The sequence below is a fragment of the Patella vulgata genome, chromosome 2, assembly GCF_932274485.2.
Source record: "Patella vulgata chromosome 2, xgPatVulg1.2, whole genome shotgun sequence".
Taxonomy (NCBI): Eukaryota; Metazoa; Mollusca; class Gastropoda; family Patellidae; genus Patella; species Patella vulgata.
The window spans coordinates 47,959,739-47,985,293 of record NC_065880.2 but is presented as its reverse complement, the minus strand read 5'-3'; the positions used below and the strand labels follow the sequence as shown (position 1 = coordinate 47,985,293).

Below are 25,555 nucleotides of genomic sequence, written 5' to 3'. Positions count from 1 at the left end.
TGCGATATTTCATATAAAAGGCTACTCGTGATCGCGATTGCATATTTCATGGGTCTTTTTGTAGATAATGCAAGATATTTAAAAGATTCGGGAGCTATTAGTTTCAAATCTGCGCTGTGAACCGTTTTACATAACAATGCACGTTTCTCTGCTACATGCAGGTTTATGAACAATTTATCAGATACAGTGCGTAAATTTGAACGTAAATATTGAAGTTGCCATTAAACAAAGAAATGTGCAGTAGACGAGGTCTGGCTGTTTTGTTGTTTTTTGCGTTATATGAGAGAAGTGTGTGGTTGAACAAAAGATGTGATTTAAAATGATTATAGCACGTGGAGGGGGTTAACGGGATTTAACACATCTTGCTATTTTCTAGGCAAGGTTCTTTTTTTACATTTAAAGCCGTCTTAACCAATCAATTGTTACTTCTTTTGTTCCTTTTTACAACACGTGTGATGAAACCCTATTTGTAAATATCTTTTCTTTTTTTCTTTTTTTTTGTGACGATACACCAGAACATAGTAAATAATAGTCTTTCTGATATCAGATTTCTTCTTCGCCTATCATCAAGAATCAAGTAATATGTATTACTTTTTGTGACGATAAACCAGAATATACTAAAAGATAATATTATAGTCTTTATGAAATCAGCTTTCGTCTTTTTATTCAATGTCCCCAAATGCCTATCAAGAATTAAAGTAATATTGCGGAATATTTGACAGTTTTTACGTATTTTTGAAACAGGTTTCGAAGTGTTTTGTTTTTGTCATGCAAGATCTTTTTCGACGTTCCAAAGTAAATGTACGATGCTAAGACCACCTAAAGATAAGATTTAAATGTTCTCATTATTAATTAGAGCAGGTTTCGCTTTAGTTTTTATATTTTACGCTGATATTTTATTGCTTTAAATCTTCCTAGTGCAAAAACGAACAAATTGACCTTTTGACCTCCGGGGTCACAAAGAACAAAGGTGAATGTAGCCATTTTTATTGAAAGAGTGGTCACTTTCGATCATTTTCAGCATTTTTTCATTATACAAGAATGGCTGCTCATCCACTTTCAGTGCAAATGACCTCATTGATATTTGACCCCGAATATCTCGAAAACGCCCCAACGGCGGACTGATTACCACTCGGCATCGTATTTTACGCAAAATTTTACTACAGAAAAGTTGGTCTGGTTTTGTGCCCATTCGATGGAAACTCCCGCGCACTGAGCCTCCGGTTTAAACGTTATGTATTATTTATTCTGAATTTCTAGAAACGACACTTTCAGTATATAAAAAGGATGCAGTGTGAATAGGTCTATCCAAAGGTACCTATATAATGCAGAACAGCTGTCCGTGTCAACGCCACCAGTATGGCGATTTGGCCTTGTATAGATTTGGCCCGGTTCCTTGTGGAATTGTGCGATTCACAAAACTAAATTCGCTGCTAGTGATTAAATGTAAAACGTAGAAAAGAAATACAGATATCTCTTCTCATTTGAGGAGTAAGGAGGCAGATGTATTAATGATATTTTTGAAACGATTGAGGGTGCACTATCGAAATTCACGATTTTCGGATTACAGATTTTGAAGGCGTTATCCCACGCCTATAGGCCTACATTGATTTTGGAATTTTGTGAATGCGATGCCAGAAAAAGTTCTCGGTGATATTATTTAGAATTTGATGGGGTTGCAGGGTTTTCAGCAGGGATGGTTCAGAAACTTCACATTGAAATGTTGTAGTGACACTTCCCAAGCGAAGTCCACGGCGGATGGATCTGAGTGCCCCCCCCCCCACACACACACACCCTTAGGTGCCATTTCCGACCATTTCGGATCTACGCATGGGTTATTTAAGCACAGGAATGAAATCCATTGTAGCCTATATTTCTGAGTTTTCTTTCACATTATATGTCGAAATTCAGAATATTTATTTTAGAATTTCGGAGTTATCTCCCCGTTAACGTTTCAGTGTGGTCAACAATTGGCTTGTGAACGCGAATGAGGCCACAGTCTTCAGCGTGTTGCGCCCTTCCGTTCCGGAGCATCCCCCCCCCCCTCGGTTGGATCTAATTATTAAGGCCACCTGCAGATTTCGTCAAGGTAAACAAGGCTGCGACCTCCAGTTTAGAGCTAAGCCCCCTTTTCCAAATATAGATAGAGATTACAGTTCTGTAGTGCAGTGGTTCTCATCCTTTTTTTTGCCGAAGGCACATCTTGGAACACATGAAAAAATAGCGGCACACCTGGCTAAATATATATGATAAATATTTGAATTAAGCAAAATGAAAACATGGTAAGTCATACGGAATACAACCGTAGACAGGGAATAGCCATAGAGACATAGAATGACTCGACTAAATACACAAAAACACAGCTATGAACTTATCAGTAGACACCAGTGAATACTCAATTGGGATCACATGAGATGACAAACCCTATCGATTTTCCGGAGTGACCCCCTTTTCCGAACACTTTGTGAATGATAGGGCCTACAGAGGCCACAGTTTTTAAGAGATATTTTTTAAAATTTGGTGGGAAGCATTTAGTTCCGAAGCCAATTATTTTTCAGTTTGAAGCAAAGGGGGTTGGATGGTTTTGGTTCCCCGCTTGAACGTGACAAGGAGTAGGTTCGCCTGTCCAACATCGTGGTTTTCTTCCCACTGCTAAAGACCTCTACTCACAAGAGAATTATTGAAATAAAATTGAACCATATTATACGTATCCAGAAAAGAGATCAGTGGGTAAAAATAAGCATATAGGTCAATTTTTAAAGGTTACTCATTTTGCTAAGGACCAACAGAGCATTAATTCGCCATTGCTGTTGGCGTATGTATAACCAGGGATGTGATTATTATTGCTGTTTCACGTATATTCAAATTAAATTTATTCAATTATCGGCAGTAAAAACGGCCTAACAAATGAAACATCTGTGTAGTTTACGGAGAATTTTGCATAATTAATATTTTAAATTTATGTTGAAGTCATCCATAAATAAGTATTTGAATACAGCCACAGTTTACATATACTTCTGATTTTCTATTTCGGTGAACTTTTTCGCTAAAATTATTTTAAATTAATTATATGGCCGATCAAAATATAATGAATGATACGACCAGATCATGTTAATCTATTTTTGGATGCCAAATAAAACGTGGTCAGGATTTATATTATGAGAACAAACTCACTTATTATTTTCATGGTAAACGGGGTGCATTTTTTGGACATGTGACGTGGAAAATATGATTGACGTATGGTAGTTATACTTCTATATTAAAAAAAAGCTGTCACTCATCAGATCGAATTTGATATTGTAGATCACCATGGGAATCGCAGGCGATTATTGTTCTATTCTTTAACTGATACCAAAGAAATTGATACAATGCATTTCAGTAAAATTTGTCATCTTTATGAATACTTAATGCACAATATGAGATGAGCTTATGACAAATTGGTGATGTACAAAGGTCGGCCAGATGGACCTAAGATGTTAATTATAACATCAACACGAACACAGAATAAAAAAGGCTCGAGTACATCGCCTTGCCTGACGCTTCGTGTGATTAATGAAAACATCGTAGGTTTACCCATTTTGCAATATCTGTCATTCAATTTATCAAGACTAATGAAGAATAGTCTTAGATAAATCAAGCGACATGCCGAGTTTTGGGTCTTGGGTATATATACCATTTTTTAACGAATAATAATAAAAATCACTGAACGCTTGGAGGGGAAAGTACTGTATTGTATCCGTTTTCGAAGAAATCGGGTCATGTTTGAAGTTATCGCTTGATTTAATATTTTACAAGAAAGGTATTATGTAAATATCAAGCGTTGTTAGATTTTGTCATTTATTATAATGAGACATTACAAAGTTTCATTTTTTCTATGGGTCATTTTTTGACTGCACGTGTTCTGTCCTTGTACTTTGTAATCTCATTCGGGACTGTTTGAGCTTCGTTGTTTTTCAGCTCTCATCTATGATACTTCAGCCTTAAAAACTTACAGATCTGGGAGTTTTTGAAACATAAAGGACAGTAATAATAATCATCGAGCACACGCCTTCGGCAGGTGGTCTATTCTAAATGCCATTTTTGTCTAGCATTTTATTTCTGCAATGTCAACTAATTAAAACTAATGAAATATTTTTTTTCAATAAAAATAATTGTTACCTATTGTTTAACATTGCAAAACATCAAAGAATACTCGTGCTCGTGTGATGGTGTGAGGTATCATAAATCCACTCACAATATCAGTTTAAAGAGGAAAAATGATAAATAAGAAAAAAGAGGAACAATAAATAAAGTGTGATAAAAAGCTCTATATGCATAAAAAATAAATAAAAAAAGACCAGTTAATAAATAATACGTAAATTCAGGGAAACATCGGGTACATATTATTTTATTCTTTCTACACACAAAAAACAAAAACATATTTTCCCCCAGTTTACACATATTGCTTTTAAAATGTTAATTTTTAATCGACATAATTCAATAAGGTGCAAAATTATGTAAAATGGCGTATATATAGTATAACCCACTCTACTTTAATAGCAATGCAAAGTATAGCCAAATATAGGTAATCGTCATTATTTTGCTCTGTGTATTTGTTTTACTTATGACAATACTTATTATTATAGTAACCAAACATTATTGAAAAATTCAAAATTTATAGCCCCCTTACCATATGGTTGTTACTGTTGTTTATTGGATTTTTTATTTACATTTTTGTGATATAGTTTTAGATTCTTCTTTGATCAATTTTTTTTTCATTTGAGACAGTTATCATATTAAACATGGAGTCATTCAATTTGTATACAGATATTGCGAGGAATCAATCCAATTTCACATTAATGAATGAATAAGAGGGGTCCATACAGAGAACTCTGTGCAATTCTAGATTTAGATGAAATGATTTTACTCTGTTTTAGTTTTTTTGGTATGTTAATGCTTATAATAAATAACAAGAAGACATGAATAGCTGGGTAACCTACAGGCTTCATAACTCAAATTCCACTCACTTTATTTTTCACAGAATGTTCAGAAGTTCGAGTTGACATAACCTCATTCGTGAGATGTAATTTGTTCTTTTAAATATTTTATTTTACTTTGAAACGTTCGACACTGAAAATATAAAAATGACCACAGACATAAAAAAATTTGAACTACATTTGTTTTTGCTGTCACATTTTTCAGACAAACTACGTTTGAGATTTCACAAACCAGCATAATTTCAAAGTCTTTGTGAGTCATTTTTTTGTTTCAAGTAACTTCTTTTCTGTGTCTTTAATAACCAACCCATATCTTCTAGTGTGCAACCGACAATTCCTTACTCTAAATCGATCAAATTTGATGTCATTGTTCGGTCGACAGATGCGGTCGTGCTTTAGGCCCTTGTCGCCGATAACAAAAAGTTTTGTGTAACCGCGAATTGACGTGACGTGGTTTAATAGACGGATTCACCCGACAAATAACCATCTTTTCTTAAATTCTACATGAAGGTCTATTAAAAGAATTCCAAAATTAGCAAAGGTTCAAATGAGGCTAACTTAGTTACTAATAAATTACGAGGTCAGACACTATTTGACGATGATTCAATGTATCACAGCGTAAATTATACCTTTTCCTCAGAAATAGATCCCCGGTTCTATAGAAGTATTTACAACTGGAGAAGTATTAAATATACATTTTTGTTTAGCAATTTTAGAATGCCCAAATGTCAAATTTCTAAAAAGTGTTATTGCTGCGCAGATTCAAATTAATATTCAGAATTTACAAATCTATTGAGAAATAATCATAAATTAACATATAGTAAATTGATTGAAGACTTTTTATTGTCCTACACTTTATTGTCTCTTGAGTTTTCTGTCATTTCCTCACCCTTTTAATGTAAGTGACCAAGATTGTCGGAGGTTATATTGTTTGTTGTGCTCCGTTGCGCTTTCGGAAGAGCTGAAGGCGGTATGGGCATCAATTAATTCTCTAATCAATGGCATCACACTGCGATGGAGCACAAAGGCTGGTCTCAAGAGTCAGAGACAAATTAATGTGATAAACTTCCTAATTACCGCAAACGTGGTTCCACAAAAGATGGGGTTAGAAGGTAGTGACCTGACTCCAACTATCTTGTTGTCGGGGTCGAGATATGAAGCAGAACGGAACAGGGTTACTTGCCCCTGACAGCCGTCTAACAAGTAACATATGGATGAGGAGTATGTATCGATTTAACACCATGTTGAAAGCGTTTTATAGGTACACCACCAATTAAGTACATGTATAATTAACATATGACTATAAATATTCAATATTTTAAATTATTCTTGGCCTATTCTACCGATTATGATCTGATTAACAAAGGACTGTATATTGATCTATAAAATTAAAACATGTATTTAACACCCTCATCGTGATTTTTTCATAACGTTTTGTTTTCGCTTTGTGTCTTTCATTTAACACTTATGTATGGTGTAATTGGTCATAGATGTATTGATAAATATGCATAAAGAGGTGCTTTTTGCGGGAAAAAGCCCCACTTATTTCTTCCTAGAAGATAAACTATTTTCGGATGTTTATCAGAAAATTTAACAGGAAAATTTACGATATTCGGACAATATTCGCAGCCAAAATGGAGCATACTTTTTTAAGGGACCTTCTAACATAAAGGGTCCCGTATGAATTTGCGTTGTATGTTGTATTTGTCATTACTGTGTGGAGCTTTTATGCACGCTGTTCTCAATGGAAGGTTTAGTGCAATATCTCTTTGGAGTTTCCTTAATGTCTTCTTTTAGAACATAGAGCATTCACGGTGGATTGTCACCGAATAAGCTATTTTCTTGGTTTCTCATCATGAGATACCAATGGTCTTTAATTTAGAAACTAAATTACTAAAATAACAAGCCAACAGTGAGGCTGATGTCCCCCGCCGAAATAGGAAAATAATTAGAGGACACATATAAATTTATCACAAATTATCTTTTACAAAGTATTGAACAATCAAACAGTATATCTTTACTTATAGTCTAAGCATACAATGTTTTTGATGGAATAATTATAGCATATTAAGGGGAAAACATGCTCTATGCCTACAGATCTAGAGTTTGGTTGTATCAACGGGTCTATTTTCCATCTTGCTGCAAGTTGTGCAAAGTTCACTGTTTTCTTTCTGTCATTAAATGTCAATTCATTATTGCATACTACATATTTAATTAATTTATAATAGTTTCTTTTTCAATTTGTTTTTTCCATTTATTTGTTTATTTACCTTGCCTATATTCATTGTATTGGAATTGCTCAATTGATGCTTTTATCAATACCTGGTTATAATAATTTTGAACATTTTAACTCAATTCGAAGGAGTGTGACGGACAGACAGACAAACAGACGACGGACGAACCCATTTTAATAGTCCCCTGCTTTCTTCGAAAGGCGGGGGACAATAAGCATACACACCAATTTTGAACATTTTAACTCAATTCGAAGGAGAGTTATTGTGTTCCAAAGTCTCAGCAAATCAAATTGCTTATCGCTCTGCTTAATCTGAGCAGAAAATGCTCATTATCGATCTTAGTCAAGGTATTACTGTAATGAAACTATACACCAAGTTTCATCACTCTCACTTAATTAGAACTAAAGTTATAGTGTCCCAAAGCATCAACCAATCAAATTGTTTATCTACTTAATTAGAACTAAAGTTATAGTGTCCCAAAGCATCAACCAATCAAATTGTTTATCTCTGCTTACCCTAAGCGGAACGGACAGACAAACAGACAGACGGACGAACCCATTTTAATAGTTCCCTGCTTTCTTCGAAAGGCGGGGGACAATAAGCATGAACATTTACTCAATTCGAAGATCAACCAATCAAATTGTTTATCTCTGCTTACCATAAGCGGAACGGACAGACAGACAAACAGACAGACGGACGAACCCATTTTAATAGTTCCCTGCTTTCTTCGAAAGGCGGGGGACAATCAAAGTAGGAGAGTTATTGTTTTCCAAAGTCTCGACCAATCAAATTGCGTATCGCTCTGCTTACCCTGAGCAGAAAATGCTCATTATCAAACTTAGTCAAGGTATTACTGTAATGAAACTATACACCAAGTTTCATCAATCTCACTTAATTAGAACTAAAGTTATCGTGTCCCAAAGCATCAACCAATCAAATTGCTTATCTCTGCTTACCCTAAGCGGAAAATGCTCATCTTCGAACTCCATCAAGGCATTGACCTAATCAACACATACACCAAGTTTGAACATTCTAGCTCAATTAGGAAGAGAGTTATCGTGCCCCAAAGTATCAACCAATCAAATTGCTTATCTCTGCTTACCCTAAGCGGAAAATGCTCATCTTCGAACTCCATCAAGGCATTGACCTAATAAACACATACACCAAGTTTGAACATTCTAGCTCAATTAAAAGTTATCGTGTCCCAAAGCATCAACCAATCAAATTGCTTATCTCTGCTTACCCTAAGCGGAAAATGCTCATCTTCGAACTCCATCAAGGCATTGACCTAATCAACACATACACCAAGTTTGAACATTCTAGCCCAATTAGGAAGAGAGTTATCGTGTCCCAAAGCATCAACCAATCAAATTGCTTATCTCTGCTTACCCTAAGCGGAAAATGCTCATCTTCGAACTCCATCAAGGCATTGACCTAATAAACACATACACCAAGTTTGAACATTCTAGCTCAATTAGGAAGAGAGTTATTGTGTCCCAAAAAGTGTGACGGACAGACAGACGGACAGACAGACAGACGGACGAACCCATTTTAATAGTCCCCTGCTTTCTTCGAAAGGCGGGGGACAAAAAAAAATACGTTTGATGCTTGAATGAGGACGGTGTGAGGTAATGTTCAATCCGCCACCAACTATGGTGTTCAGTTTGTTCTTTCCCGCGACTCCTCTTCTGTGATGCGAACAATCTCCCCAATTTATAATCAGAACTGTTGCTAAATACCCGTAGTTTGCCTTCAGTCCCACATGTCGCCGACCCATAAGTTGTACGTACTTGACATTCGAATTAAACAACTGGACACACCACGAGCTCCAGAAACCCTAATTCTGGCATCCTTGTCAGTCCCTTAAGTTTTATCGACGACACTGTCCAGGTACGTGAACTTATACTTACTTCTACAGTGCTCCCAGTCGCCTCCCATCAATGTTGCGTTTATCTCTAGACCAGCAGTTTTGACAACATTTTGATACCAAATCCAGGTCTTCGAACTTTTGGATTAATGTCCACTGGATTCCCCGAGGAACTAGCTCTATCCATTATCAATGAAAAGATTAGCGGTGATAGAAGACTTGAAATTCACAATGTTCACAAAAAGTGATAAAGTTCTGTTGAGTGGGTATTCTTAGCTTTGCTAATTGGTCTGTACATGATATTCGTCTTCTGAAATAAAATAAAATGGGTCTTAATGTCTTACATTGCAGTGTAATGCAAAGGAAAATTTACCTGGACAACGGCGTTTCCGCCTTACTCTTCATCGACTTCCAACTGCCAAGGGTTCGTTTAAGTGCACGGCAACGGTTTGTGCCAGGTCTTCCGTCCAGCACCACTGACAGAGAAACCATGTTGGAAAATTCCTCGAAAAATTAAATGATAAGCGGTTTCAGACGTTCTGGAAAGATTATGCATACTATGTCTCGATTCTTTCATGAAAACCATTGGCAGTAAACGACTATTAAGCATTCACTGTTGTTTTGTTTGTGTGGGTAGAAATGTTCACGATATAACATTAAGATAATTTTGTTTAGCAAACCATTATTATTTCTTCAATAATTCGTACCCACGTTAATAGATTTTTTGTAAAAATCTAATAAACACAATATGTTATTGTTTCGCAATATCCCGTCTTAATTTTCTCGGCTTCCTAACAAAAACGTGATAGTATGAAATGTCAAATTACAAAATTTATATAACAGAAAGTAAATATTTCATCATTATTGAAAAATAACCGGTTGTGTGAATTAGTTTCACCTGTTTAATTATACATAACGTGAGTTGGTCCATTTTAATCCTTGTCGGGTTTTTGTTTTAGAGAACTAAACGATGGGTGATTTCACGCGTTACGTCTGTTGTCTGTTACTAAAACATGCATCCATTTACGTGTAGTCTAATTTGAATAAAAATATGATTTATAACAGAAATATGAACCAATTATTGTAGAGATATAACTCACAGGTTATCTACGGATAATTCATTAGGTAATCGTATTTTTGTGATGAAATATTTATTTTCTATTTACCAGATTATTTACGATGTTGATATACACCTGATAACATCATTGGCACATTTAAATAGTAATTGCAAATTACGCCTAGATGCGTTATACCTGAGAGAACAGGAAATCGGAGAAAACCCTCGAGGTTAGGCAGTCGAATCCATAGACATAATAACTGTATGTTAAAGGAGCCAAATCCCTAATCTTTGGCACCTATAAATGAACACAAATGGGTCGCAACGCATATAATAATGTAATATGAATGTTTATACATGTAAACTGATTTACATTCAATCGTTTCTGTTTTTACTGTAATTACTAATCAGTTATGTTCGACGAAATACGCGAAGAATCCAAATTGAATGGCAGTCTTTGGCGTCTGGTTTTTCCATTCTACACCGGTAGTATTCTCCTGTGGGGTATATTTAGCCTCGTTCATCGAGTCGCTTCATTACAAATGACACTCAAAAGGATTCTGGCAGGCGATTCGTGTGTCAATTTTAAAATTTTCATTTTGTCTTAACTATTGGCACAGCCGACGTGAACCAATTGAAAGTTTAGCAGTAAATCGGTTCCAAATCTAATAAATATCGCAAGCTAGCGGTGCCATCGAGGGTTGATTATGGTCTGGGTAAGTTAATTAATGTCTAATTAATAATTTAGATAACATTTCAGGCCTAAAAAAGACCTGCAATAAGCAGATTTAGCTTTTATATAATGTATGTTTAAAGTTCCCACACGGCAAGTTCAAATCTGCACAGAAAACTTATTTGCAACTATATGTACTGTAGTGTAAATTCAATAGTGGCAAAATGTTATAACAATCCGTGATCCGAAAAATCGCTTTTTGACTATAGTTCGTGGACATTATTTTAAACAGTGGTGAAGTTTTATAGTTCTATTGAACGATCTATAGTTCAATTTAGTGTAATTGTATGATAAAACTAGAACTTGTCACAGTAAATGAAAGGCCTGCTGCTATCAAGGCTATAACCAAACACGTTCGACAGACGAACGTTTCTGTGCTTCGTAGCAAGTGACTCCCACACCTTTCCACATGCCACAAATTATATGCCAGACTTTATTGATAAACAAATGCTCTTCCCTTAACCCTCACAGATATGTAATACAGAAAAGATTGTTGTTATTTTTAGTTAACCAGCGGTATCTGGACCTTATATAAATTGTGTACAGATTGTCATTTAGAAATTAATTCGGGTTGGTGCAAGGGATAGTTGACCAATATTTTTTTTAAAATAACAATATGTTCGTGCTCCTTATAAAACTTGTTTACAATTTGAAAGTAAATACAGTTGATGGGATCATTAATTATGTTTCTAAATATATTTATATAGTCTTCTGGTTAATAAACACATAGTTTTCCCCGTGTACCATAAACAACTATAGTGCGAAAGAGCTTAATTTAGCTTGAACTATAAAATACGCCATATCTACAACAATAATGGGTCTTATGGCCTGGGAATACTATAATCTGTTATTTTGTCGGTTAAAGTATAAAGATAAATATTAGTTTGTGTTTCCCAAGGTGGCACAACTTGATGTCTGGAGGATTACCAGCGAATTTGATAAAATCAGAAGCTCTGGGAAAATAATTATATCTACTCATTTAGATGCATACATATTAGCGTGGAGTGGGGCCTTAAAACGGCGGCAATGCTTCGCATACTTTGTACAACGTTATTTCGATGAACGTACGAGAGGAAAAATGCGCTGCGAGAGCAGGGGTGGCTCCGCCAACCCTCCTCGACACGCGCATGAATATTGTTAATCGCATGATGATATCATAGTCTTTATAGACCCACAATTTATTCCAGTGTAAACCTGGCAGTTGCAAAAACAGAAAGTAAATAAAATGTGTGAGTTATCAAGTTCAAGCATCCAAGAGGATAGCGAGGTTGGCAACTATACAAGGACCATAGAATAAAGCGGTGTTTCCGAACCTTTTCTTGGTTGCGACCCCATTCCAGAATTCAGCATCTCAAGCCTCGGAGAACAAAGTCACCCTTTACTATGAAACATCATAATTTTTTACATTTATTATTCTTTACGTAGTCGACAACTTAGTGTTTACCTTTATATAAACGAAAGACGATTGCCAATGTGGCAAGTGGTGTATGCTTTTCATGAAAACATAGCATTTTTTCAAAAGTTTCAGAGCAGTTCGCCATGACCCCACGACTAAGAGGTTGGGAACCCAGGGAATAAAGCATATTGACTTGTCTATTAATCGAAATAATCCGTATACTATATAATACATGTATATTGACCAAGTTTCACACATTTTGCTGAAAACCCAATGCTTGACTGTTTGGTCTTCTAATAAACCACATACATATACTCAACCTACTTGATGTGAATTACAAAGGGCTGACCTTTGTTTATTAGGCAAAACACGTCCGATTAAAAAGTAAACCACTTTTATATTATATGGTTTAGTTACATGTACGATATTTTTATGAGGTTAGCTTAATTTTTTGTTCGTGTGCATCTGGGAATTATTAATGACAAGGAATGTCACGAATTGTTAATAATGTGACACAACATCTTGTGGAAAGTGCCAATGTAAAATCAAGTGTGGCACACCTATAAAAAAGACAATATGCTAACTATTGGCCAACTATTTGATCAAGCATGGTTGATGTTTCTAACACGAGGTTGGGTTGGGGGGGGGGGGCATAGAAATGCTAAAATAACTACCGAAAAGCATGAATGGATGAATGGATGCAATGGGGTTTAAAATATGCCCTTTCTGAACTAAGCGTCGTACAAGAGCGGATCAGTGGTCTATAATTAGTAGTTATCAGGGCTACTGATATAATCCCTAAAAGAACCTTCTTTTAGGGCCAGTTGAGTGAAGCCAAGTAGTTCACGGGCCGTGGGTGTGGGGGCAAATATGTGGTCCTTAATTTTAAAAATTTGGTTCGCTATGATGGCATGAATTTTAAGCAATAACGCAAGATGAAGGAGGCTGTCAATATATTAATTTATTGCTAATCCTGCTAATTCACTGGTTTTAATTATTAAATCAGGCGATGTACCTGCGTATCCTATTTTGAGAGAGAGAGAGAGAGAGAGAGCGAGAGAGAGAGATGGGGTTTAACGTCCACTCGACACAAACTAGGTCATTTCGAGACTAACATATGGTTCAATTTTATTTCAATAATTCGCTTGCGCGTAGGGGTCTATAGCAGTGGGAGGAAACCGGAGGACCCGGAGAAAACCTACGAGGTTGGACAGGCGACCCTTCTCCTTGTCACGTACAACCGGGGAATCGAAACCACGCCAGTTGACCCAATGGCAGACCTTATGATACAGCGCCCACGCGCTAACCATTCGCCCCCCCCCACCTATCCTATTTTGAGTTTCCTATCACAATGTATGTATGCCGATAATATCATTCCCCAATAAATAGGCCTGTTCGCTCGAACTATGTATATAGGTCGATTTTATATTGTATTACTGTAAATGTCAATGTTGAAATATAGGGAGTGTGTATAGAGGAAGTCGACAACATAAGTAAAGCGCCATGTGACATAAACCGCAAAACCGCAAGTAAAATTACTGCGTAATAAACTCAAACAAAGAATAGAGGCTCACTGTTTAGTTGAAATATATAGTACTCTTGTAGCAATAGAGAGGAAATTACCTATGTATAGCAGAATGCCAAACCTTGGACTAATATAGATATCGCACTTTAGCTATTTATTAAACTTCAGGTCAATCTGGTTCATTATATCATAAAGAAAGAATGCATATAGTTGCGTTCATCTCTGACAACTTAAGTGATAACTTAATGTATTTTTTATAATTCATTACCGTCTTTCATAAAATAATAATATATAAAGAGGGAAGCAGAACAAATACTTTATTTTAATTTTTTTTTTTTTTCAGAAAAAGGCCAATGTTTAAACGGGACAATCATGATGTACATGTCATGACAATAATGTCACTGTAACTTATATCACAAAGCGTACATAAGGGTCAAAGAGTGAAATAGAAAAGCAGTAAGCCTATCTGAGTGAGGTATATGAATGAACTGAAATTTGACGGAAGAAGGATTGAATTACATGAAATGCCTAAAAAACATGAAATGCCTAAAAAATATGTAAATACGACACTGTAAACAGTTTACTACATACATCTAACTCGTGTAATTTAGAGCAGATAACCATCCCTTTATATGTAAGCAAGTTTACATTATTGGGAAGAAGATGGCAGACAATTTTTTTATTTTTTTTTTAACAATTTGAAATCCATGGGTCAGGTAAAATGAGACCAACAAACACCGAGTAATCCCTACAATACTGTTGCTAAAGAACAGGGCATTATGTGCCACCTATGGACAAGACACGCGTTTAAAATATGTCCACCATTATTTCCAGGATTGGAGGATAGGTCAATTTGTGGGTTAAACATGCGTTTATTTTTCCCATTCTAGACATTTAAGTGTGGCTTCTGTTCTTAAACTGACATTGTAAGATTGGGAGAATCCAATGTGACACAATGCAAAAACACGACAACCAGGTCTGAAAGGCAGTAATCATAGGAATCTGGCAACACTTACAAGTGTTATTGGCCTTGTTTTTGCTGAAGTTACAGGATGGGAATGGTTGTTTTGCCACAGTCATTTCTTTTGTTTTTATCGGTTAACCAGAATTTGTTTGCAATATGTTATAAACAGAACCAGAAAAAAAGATGAATTTATTTTTTATTTTATTTCAAATAAAGAGAATAGGTACAAATGTACAATTTAGTGGCCATTTAAACAAGATAAGGCTATAAGTTTAGTTAACGAAAGTTCATTTGGTCTTATGATTATTTATGAGATGTAAAGTTGATTTCCTTACAGGGATAGTCTTGAAATATAATAAATTATTATTAATATATGTGACAACCATGAAGGAATTAAATAAACTTGGGTACAGGACAAAAAATGGACATAAATCTTTGATCCAAAACAATGTATGGATTCACTTTAAGTGTAATAATATAATTTTAGTATCCTCTAAAACAAAACACACACAACTAAATGCCTTATAATATTAAAGCATCATATAAATTAAAGCCGTCATCACACGTAAGTGTTGCATCTTTAAAACATCTCCCTTGGAAGCCTTCTATATTAAAACCACTTATTGGCATAGATAACCTTTTTAATACTTCTTAAAACATCACCATTTCTTTGACTGGGCTGAGCCCAACAAGTCACAAACTTACTATTTATAAAAATATACATAAAATTGTAGAAAAATATCACTTCTGTCAAAATGGACAAAAAATTGTTCCAAATACATATAATAATAATAATCATCATATATGCACAAAACACAGAAAAGGAATGAACCAGAGTTAATACCTTATTCTTACTTGCATTGCTGTGTGCTTTATCATTTAAACCATTCCATTCTAGTCATAAAATCTATCCTACTCTCACAGTATTACACTAAAACATTCGGAATACAATCTGAGAAGCCTTCACCATTTCTTTTTTTTTAAAAAAAGGGATCACAAACAACATACAAAATGCAAACATATTTGGTCAAAATTCAAATAAATGTACTATTTATTAAGAAACTTTCAAGTGTGGCCATATATGTCAAAATAAGTTCATTTCTGTACAACATGATGTGTGATAAACTTACACTACCAAAGATGTACTCGCCTCTATATAATACTGCAGTAAGACTTGTGCATGTAAATAAATAAATGTCTACCCCTGCTGCAAATAGAAGTGTTAAATTTTTCAGTCCACCCACAGATTGGTAAACAGATTCTTACTCATTATTACTCACATAGTTAATTATAAGGAGTATTCAGTCCCTTTCTTTTTAAAGTACCTGGTATACAAGCCTATAAAGTAAAATAGTAAATCTATCCACGATTTAGTTTAGTCATTTCTACAGTACACTCCCTACAACCATTACTGACAAGTATAAATAAATGGCACATAAAATTAATGATCTCATCATACATCTTTGGTATTTATTAAATAGGTATGATGATAAATTAAACATGGAAATTCTGTATTAAAAACAAGAAGCTTTTAAGTGCAAAAACATTAAAAATATAAATACGAAAAAATACACTATAGCATAGTGAACAAATTATTTGTAAAAAGTTATTTAATTGATGTAAATTGTGAATGAAAATATTTTTCCCAGGGAATAACATTAGAATGATGATAATTGTCATAGCAGTCACTCCACTGAGTATATCCTTTGAACATTTAATAAAAATGTCTGTCAAAAAATGATTTTACTTTCTGTCTTAAAAATAAAAAGATTGTCTATGTAATAAAATATTACTTTAGTTACAATATTTACTTCATTTTTATTACTTATGACGTCTTACGTTGGTATTAATTTGCTACATAAATAATGAAAAGGCAACAAAAAGGTTAGGTTTAATTTTGATATAGCTTCAACACAACCTTACACAGTCTTCAATAAATCTAAAAAGAAAAATATTCAATAATATAACAAACAATTTTAAAAAGATTACTGATTTAAATTTAAATCATGCTAAATTTTCTAAAACATTGACAATGATAAATTATCCTTGAAAAGAAAACATATTGTAAAGTTCAAATCTAAGGCATTATTACGAATAGGACTAAATAATTTCGTAAAACAATATTTTAACACGTCAACTAGATGGATTATATGATAAAGAACAAAGAAATACATGTAACACAATGGATGTGTATGTCTCAATGAGTATTTGATACCCATTTATTGAGCACTATAACTTAAAATTACTTGAACTTTCTTGATATAACATCAGTCATAAACACAACATTATTTTGTCACCCTACAAAAACTCATGACACACATTTTGAATGCACTAGTCCTATCATGGTTTTTCTCCTCTACTGACAATTTTGATTACACAATGTCAAGAATTCAAACAATCTTTTTAGAGTTCTTGTCAACAAACATCTTTCTGATCAGGTTTGCTGTTGTCACCATTTTATAACAACATTCTAATGCTTCACAGTAGCATCCTCAATTAGCACTTTTGTAAAATCATAACAATTATTATTTATATCCTCAATTGAGTCGCTCCTCTGTCAACCTTTTGAAGAAAAGGTTCAATCCAACCAGAGTATCTTAGCATTTAAAAATAACACTGAGCAGAACGTAGCCAGGGGAAATCTTTGGTAAGTGGCTTTTTAATATGGTCGCCATACAGAACTATGTTCTGGGTCATGTATTCTTCTAGGCGGAGATTTTGATGAAGATCTCTGACTTGGTCTTGGTATGATGACATCTCTAGATGAATCAGATGATGATGTTCCTTCTTCCATCATTTCTTCCTCTCTGATATGAAGTGAAGATGGTCCCTCCAGTGCTAGCCTGGCTGTGGGAGATACAGGGACAGGCTTCTCTACTCGAGTAGGACCATCAGATGACCTCTGACCTAATACTTCATAAGTTCTCACTTCACCAGTTGGTAGATATAAACGTGTTTGGTACTGGGAGGAGTTTGAAGCATAAAGATGAGGATATAAGAATGTTGGCGGTAAAACTCTCGGTGGCGGACTAGCTAGATATGATGCTGATAATCCACTTGGTGGACTGATTCGACTGAAGAAATCATGAGGTGAGATGTTGGGATAACTTCCATGTGTCATTGGTAGTGATAGTGTTGAGATTGCACGACTTTCTTCTAAAATAGATAAGTTGGAACTACTGGCAGTATACGGAAGTGTTTGTGGTGGAACAAATAATGGTCTGGTATCATAAATGGAGTCGTTCATTCTGGGATCACTCAGACGAACATCTGTGGTAGATGAATATTGTGATGGGAGGACTAGTGGTATGTGGGACTGTGATAATCGGGGTTCTACATGAAGGGATGAATACTCTGGCCTGGTACATTCAGGTACGAGTGGTAATCGTCTCTCAGCATGTAAGATAGATGAGGATATGGCTGATTGTATATCTGTAACTGGAATTGAAGACAATCTTGCTTCATGATCTCGAGATTCTATATTTGATGGACGAGCTGAAAAATAAAACCAGCCATTAGTTGTTGCATGTTTGCGATTAAATCAGAAAAGAAAGGAAAAAAGATTATGGAAATATAATTAATTGGATTCATAGTGTTTATTAATGCTATATTGATTATGTAATAAAAGTGAATTTTGTTGTTCTAACTAGAACTGAGTTATGTCTATAGAAAGAGCTGTTCAACAGATCATCATAAATGGTTGATGAAGTAGGGCTTTAACCCACGACTCACTCAATCACTAATAAAATGCCTTATATGTATCCTTTTTTATTTGCTTTTGAAAGACGGTCTTTTATGTTATAGCACTGATTGGTGATAACACGACAAATTCATCTTTTATTCATACAATCACAGAGTTGATAATACACAAGTCAATCAGGGTGCTTGTGTTTTAAAGGAATGGATATCATCAAATTAGCTTGAGTATAGATTGCTTCATCCTGCAGGCTTTTAACAGATTAAAACTTCTAGTATATCACATTTTATAACAATTTGTGCCCTGATACAATTTTCCCATTCAACAACACTTAAATAATGGCACATTACTATGGAAATTACAACTGTTTAGCACCGTTTAGTAAGATTACTCAGTTTGACAGAAGATATTTCCAACTGAACAAATATTTTAAATAGGTTGTCTGTTCTAAATACATTATCCACATGATCAATAAAGAGTTCTACACCTTTTCTTTTAATTATGGATGCTTTAAGAGACAAGAATTGTCTTGTCAAATATTTATTCTCCATATCAATGGAACTAAACTTTAAGAGTTGTAGCTTTTAAACTTCAGAAAGCAGAAATATTTCAAATTTTCTATCAAATGTCTGAAATTTAGCTGGTGTTTTAAAATGGATTATTCATTCATTTTATCTGAGATTAAACCTCATTACTAATATTTGTAGGACTTTTTATTATTAAATTTCGGGGAAATGAAATGAAATGGGATTTTAATGTCTAGCCTTTCAAAGCCTTAAGAGGAGTTCAACAATTGCAGACAAAAGCTATCTTTAAAATCTTTTTAGATATTAACCTATAATATTATAGCATATTTTTGATTCCTATCTTTAAATCAAAAATATTGATGCTTGTCAATTTAAGTGTTGTTAATTTTTAGGATTCTGTTTATGATTATGTGAACAAACCTTGTAATGGAGTGACTCTTATAGGTTGGGATTGACTATGTGATGTTAAAATCTGTGAATAATGGCTGTCTTTTGTTGACTGTGGTATAGTATCAAACCAATGACTCCGGCTGCTCTCTTGATGTTTATCTGAAACAATAACATATATCATACCATCAGCATTTTATATTCACAAAAACAAGCATACACCCGAGTTTCATGCAATCAATGCGTTTGAGAAACATCAATATCATCTTAACCTCTATCTTGCAAAACCCTCCTTTTTCAGGAGGACATTTCATTAATCGACAGAGAACTTAAAATCTGTGATCGTCATTTGAGGACATTTTTATCCCGTGCAAACCGCAGTATTGTTAAAGTTGAATATCTAAAAGGAACAGCAGTCCAAAAATAGTTTAATTCTGTTCAGTATTTACAAAGATATAATGGATTGAATATTTGTGAACATTTCACCTCCACTGAAGACAATATACATATAGGATATGGTCAAAACCAGTCAGTGCCACCTCTAATTTTCGATGAAATCTTTTGGTGGTCCTCCTTAATCCCATCAAATACCATTAATATTTTGATATTGTTTTCTTAATTCAATATTAAATAATCAATTTGAGTACATTTTAGCATGGATTTAGCCGTGAAAAATCAGATAAATGCTATTGACGACCAGTGATTTTCAGTAAAATATTATCTTTTAACTAAGTACACATTTGTCATATTGTATTTAATAATGTGTTAAAATGTCCATTATTACCTGAACGAATTCCATTTGATTCTGAACGAGAAAGTGTTTGGATTTCTGAAGCTTGGGTTGTTTCACGGCGCAATAATTCAAGTTCTGCCAAATGCAAAAACCGTCTGTCTGCTAATGGATCTGATAGAGTAGTTCTGGGAATGTTTAGATCTAAAGGTCCAGGTCTGAGTGGCAGGCGACGATCCTCTGTGTGAATTAATTCTGTGAAGAAAAAAGGACATCAATATACTTTTTTTCTGAATGAAATGTCAATACTCTCCTACATCCCAATTAAAATAAAATAATAGATTTTTATTTCATGTTATTTTTTACAATGATCCATGCAAATATTGAAAGCTTGTGAGAAATGTACATGCATAAAAATACTTTTTACAAGAAACAAAGATATAAAGACATTATTAATGACTTTCGAGACCCATTTGTTCTAATTATTCCCCTGAAGTAAAATCTCCAAGATCTGTTTCCAAGAAAAAAGCGTGGCAGGGCAGATGAGACCTATGGATGATTGATGACAATGGGTGATGTGACATATTTTCAACTTGTGGATTTAAAACTCAACCAAAGAACCTGTCAAAAACCATAAAGCCACTTCTTCATATTTTTCACACCTATGATTTGTGGAGAATTGATACTACAATACACAAGAGACAGACTGTATCATAATTTGACAACCCTTTATTGAACAGAATGGATAAGCGACCAGTCTGTTGGACAATTAGAGGTGTACATGACTGGCTACACATTAAAATACATATTGTTGACATATGACCCTGCAGGGACCTAGGTTGAAAGCAGGTGCAACAATTGTTGCCAAATGATGTGATAGAAACTGCAGGGCTCTTCACAAATATTAGTCATCTACCCCTATCAAGCATTCTTTCAACCACAATCAGTGTGCATTATATTTTTTGCAAATTACATTAAATATCACTTTCCTATTGCTAGCTAATGAGTATTTAAAGTGAAAATGTTACAATAACTTATTCAGCCATATTTACTAACATCAAATATGATTCCTAACAAAGACCAGGTAAAAATGTTTCCATATAGTTGCTTTTGGAGATTTAAAAAAAAGTATTGTTTTTTTCTCACTTAATCTAAATTAGAATTGACTTTGATGTTTGTAATTAACCTTTGAAACATGTTTAAGGATTACTTTATGATGGTCATAAGTAGACAAAAACATGAAAGTTATTTCAACAAAAACTTGATGTATTTTTAAGAAAAAAACCTTTGCAGACGTGAGTATTGTATAATAAATAATATCGTCATATTATTATTGCACGAATTGAGGAGATTTCATAATTCAAAAAATGTTGTTATTCATCTAATTGACTTCCGTGGCCCCAAAGCTTATTTTCATATTATGTTAACTATACAAAACAAAGGAAATTGAGCGTGGCTTTACGAGGCATGGTCAAGTGTCCTTACAATATTAAATGATGCCTGCATGTAAAGCCATTATCACTTCATTTGTATAGGGGACCTGTTGACTGGTTCTCACTATTTAATGCATCGGTAACTATCTACAATGGACTCAAGCCCTTTCTTTTATAATATATAAATTTATTGAACTATTATCTATACTGTTGTGATGGTTACAGAATTTATCAAAAATTAATTTATTTTTAAAAATGTAATTAAAAGAACATTTTTTTCTAATTATAATACAAAAACGGCTGGTGCATCTTTTTAAACAATTTTCAAGTAAGAATTATTTCGATGAATACAGAATATATAACTGACATATATAATCCAAAACATTTCACATTCCTTTGGTATAAAACAATATGAGGACATTAAAATAACAATTCCCACTACAAAAGATGACAACATCAAAGAAACAAATCTTTAGAAAAATGACAAAAACTAAAAAAAGATTAATTACCAGTGTGGTCTTACAGGAAGCAGACCCCATTTAGCGGACAACATCAAAAATATTTGAAACCAAACCTACCCTTGGAGAAATGTTTCAGTATACCAATTGGAAAATTAAATCCATCCTTACTTGTTTTACATCTCGGTTCTCTGGGTCCATCAACTGTCACTTTAATGGCCTTGTTATAGGAGGCTATTTGAGGTGGATTTGATGAAACTGTTATTGTAAGGGTAAATGTTTTTCCTGAAAATTAAATAAAAACCCTTTATATCTTGTTGTTTGAATGGGTTGAAAATCACTATTATTAAGATATGTATATTAATTCTAGTTTCATATTTGGCCTAAAGTTTCACTTTGTTTAATATTCTAGCTCCATATTTGGCCTGAAGTTTCAACTGTTGAAAAAAAAAAATCAATTATATTTCAACATTGGTCTACCTGCAGACCTAATAATTTAAAACTATGCAGATATTCACCCCACACGGCAAATCAACAAGTCAAATTTAAAAAAATTCTAAATATTTATTTATTTAGCCAGATCAGCTGTATATTAAATGAAATCCAAGCACATATTAATGTTTTTATTCAATTATTCATTGAATTTTCTATATACAAACTAATTCTTACATCCACCTATTAATTACGCTTGCATATACATTTCAAATCGGGAACATCAAATAAATTACAGCTACTTAATTTTACATAAGATGGATATTTTTCAAATATTCTTGACTGCATCTAATTATAATCCTCACATATCATTTAGCTTTAATAATGTTTTTGCCTGTCAAAAGAATATTCATGGATAACATTATAGTTCTGACACATGACTTGAGTGACACACATCAAAAAGGATAATATTGTTCTTTTCTTTCCTTGTGTATCATGAAATCATTTTAACAATTCCAAATCCAGAAAAAAAGAAAGATTTTTGTGATAATATAGAAAAGTTCAATTTGACAGATGCAGAATTTGTGACAAATCTCTTAAAGCAAAAAAAAACCGGATCAAAGGTGCTACTCATTAGGAGCATGATTTGTTCAAAATAGGGTCTTTACAGTCAAAATGTCACAAAAGGCTAATTTAGCACAAAGCTGTAATAATTGGTTCCTCTTGGCTGGCCACATGATGATTGGTAAAACATACTGTTTGTCAAGCCTATTATCAATAATTCAACACTACATCTTACTAACTGTATTTATCAACTCAGTTCTCCAAGAGTTTTATCCTGGTTCACATCAGGCATGTCAGGGGCTAATGAGCTGCCTGACACATAATTGCCAAATTAATCAGCATCTAAACTGGGGGATTAGTCCTAATCTTCATATCTCTCTATTTTAACACTAGTGAGGGGAAAAACTCTGTCTCTATGCAGACACCTCATTATCATTACTTATTAATCATATTCCTTTATTTTATTTCTTCTGTAGAGAATAATTTATGTGATTTATTAATGAGCATGTTGCTGTTTAATATTGATACTAATTTTGTGTCCTGATACAATACAGTTCCATGCAAAACACATTTTAAGTTCAAAAATGTGAAAACTTTTATAGGCTCTGATCAGAAATGATAAGCTAAATGTAGAGAGACCGATAGGGGCACTTGGATTAATTTTTCAATTTCTCTATCAGAGAAAATACCTGGATGATTTATTTATTATCTAAATCTTATTACGTGTTATTTTGATATTAAATATTATCATATTCATTTGTATAATTATTATATCATCAAACAAAATATGAATACACATCAGCAAGATAAAGGCCTGGGAGTGTATTGATAAAAATAATCATGTTCACTCTGTCTACTAATACACACTCTCTAGAGACTTGTTTTTAATCCTATAGTGTAAAATAAAAGACATATCAAATATTAGCATGCGAGACCCTGTTAAACTAGGCAGTTGTACAAATAACAAACTGAGCTTGATCAACTTGCTACTTTCTTTGTTCATCTGTCAAGGGTTTTGATTAAAGAGTCAAAGGTTGCGGCCTGTGTCGAAGGTCAAATTAATAGGACTTGGCCTCATGTCGAGGACACACTGAATTAGTCTTAATTAGCTTAGGAGTCTGAGCAGTCGATTTTTCTTCTCCTACCATATTGATTCACGTCAACTGTATCAAATGTAATTATTATACTCCAAAAACTGAAGACAATTTTCTTCCTGACAAAATAACAAATGCGATAGAGTTCAAGGTTGATGCCACAACCACTTTTTAATCGTTGTAAACAATTTTGAGTTAAAATTCCAGCTCATAAAAAATGCAATTTATTGTGTAATTTTTTAGTGTTTGTAATAAATATACATACATGTACTGTATGGTTAAGTATAGAACATAGTTTTATTTACTAAATATAGTTTAAATAATAAATCAATCACCTAAATTGACATGTTATTTCCCCCTAGCCACATCAGTGAAAACCCACACAAGTTGCAATATAAGGAATCTAGGGAATATAACCTCGAGCCATGTGTAGGTAATATAGACCTGCCATTATTGTGAAATCCTGGCAGCAGTCAGCTCCCACTCACAACTTGTGTAGGCTACTAGAACATTGATCAGTTGACATGACTTTCTAAATATACTTATATTCAATCGCAGTTAATATGTGACACAGATTTCACAATTTTAACAGCTACTTAAATAATGGCTAAATTGTACACTATATAATTCCCTAGTGTTAGGATTGTCTACCAGAACGAAATTAATCAAGCTTGCAAAATAATCCAAATGTCATGAATTGGTAAAAATAATTGCCACCTACAATTTGCCTTTGGATGTTATCATGTATTATTATGGGAAATGTTAACCTCAACAGAAAAAATCCAGATATATGGCAATAACATTTCATCGATATATATTGGTTCTTAGAAAACAAAAATCACATAAAAACAGTAGCAGGTGGATAGTAAATTAATACCCAAATCTTAGTAAATATTATAATATGACCTTGTTACCATTATTTTTCATGAGATTAGTCTTCCGGAATTAAAAAAATAAAGACAGAAAGAACAAGACTTGTAGAAAATTAGCAACTATTCTGCACCCAATGTTTGTTTTAATTATTGGGGGGTTTTCAGTTTGTGGCCTGAACCCTCCAATATTGACCATAAAAATAATAGAGTGTGTATTTAGTATTGAGACTTTAATTCTTTTAAGTTAAAATAAAACAGAAAGTGAACTATTTTAGCACATCTGCTATGAAAGGACTGCTTTGTTAGACTAGTCCTTCGTATTCAAGACGACCCTTCTTTGTAAAAATCTTATTGTTATGCAAGACAAAGTCATCAACTGGAGGCAATTTTAACACATGGGTTTTCTTCAATGGGCTTGTCCTCACACAAGTTCCTTCATCAATCAAGTCAAACAGAAAGGGTAGAGTGTCTTTGTCCAGTGGTTTTCGTCAACTTGCCATCTTTTTGTGACAGGAGGAGGAAATCAAAATGGCACTGACAGTCAAAAACAATTGTTGTGCACATGAATAATAACTACTATGATAAACTTATGTAAGCATGAAATTACAA

At 33.9% G+C, this 25,555-nt stretch overlaps 1 protein-coding gene and 1 long non-coding RNA gene across 7 annotated transcripts in view; both read right to left on the bottom strand.

Moving 5' to 3' along the window:
• Positions 1-4,485: 4,485 nt before the first annotated feature.
• LOC130010630 (uncharacterized) lies at positions 4,486-9,695 on the bottom strand. Its single transcript, XR_008785909.1, has 3 exons — positions 9,636-9,695; positions 9,121-9,387; positions 4,486-5,109 (listed from the first exon to the last, which is right to left on the bottom strand). It is a non-coding gene; the product is annotated as an uncharacterized LOC130010630 (long non-coding RNA).
• A 5,235-nt stretch (positions 9,696-14,930) lies between these two features.
• Positions 14,931-25,555, bottom strand: part of LOC126811682 (runt-related transcription factor 1) — a 36,227-nt gene continuing 25,602 nt past the window's right edge. For 4 of the 6 annotated variants that reach the window (XM_056098495.1, XM_056098496.1, XM_056098498.1 and 1 more), the window contains 4 exons: positions 22,105-22,269; positions 20,148-20,348; positions 19,397-19,525; positions 14,931-18,247 (listed from right to left, as the gene is read on the bottom strand). In XM_056098495.1, coding sequence (XP_055954470.1) covers positions 17,412-18,247; positions 19,397-19,525; positions 20,148-20,348; positions 22,105-22,269 — 1,331 coding nt within the window. In that variant the 3' untranslated portion in view covers positions 14,931-17,411. The remainder of the gene's footprint in view (positions 18,248-19,396; positions 19,526-20,147; positions 20,349-22,104; positions 22,270-25,555) is intronic. The other 2 variants (XM_050537512.2, XM_050537514.2) reach the window with 1 other exon arrangement.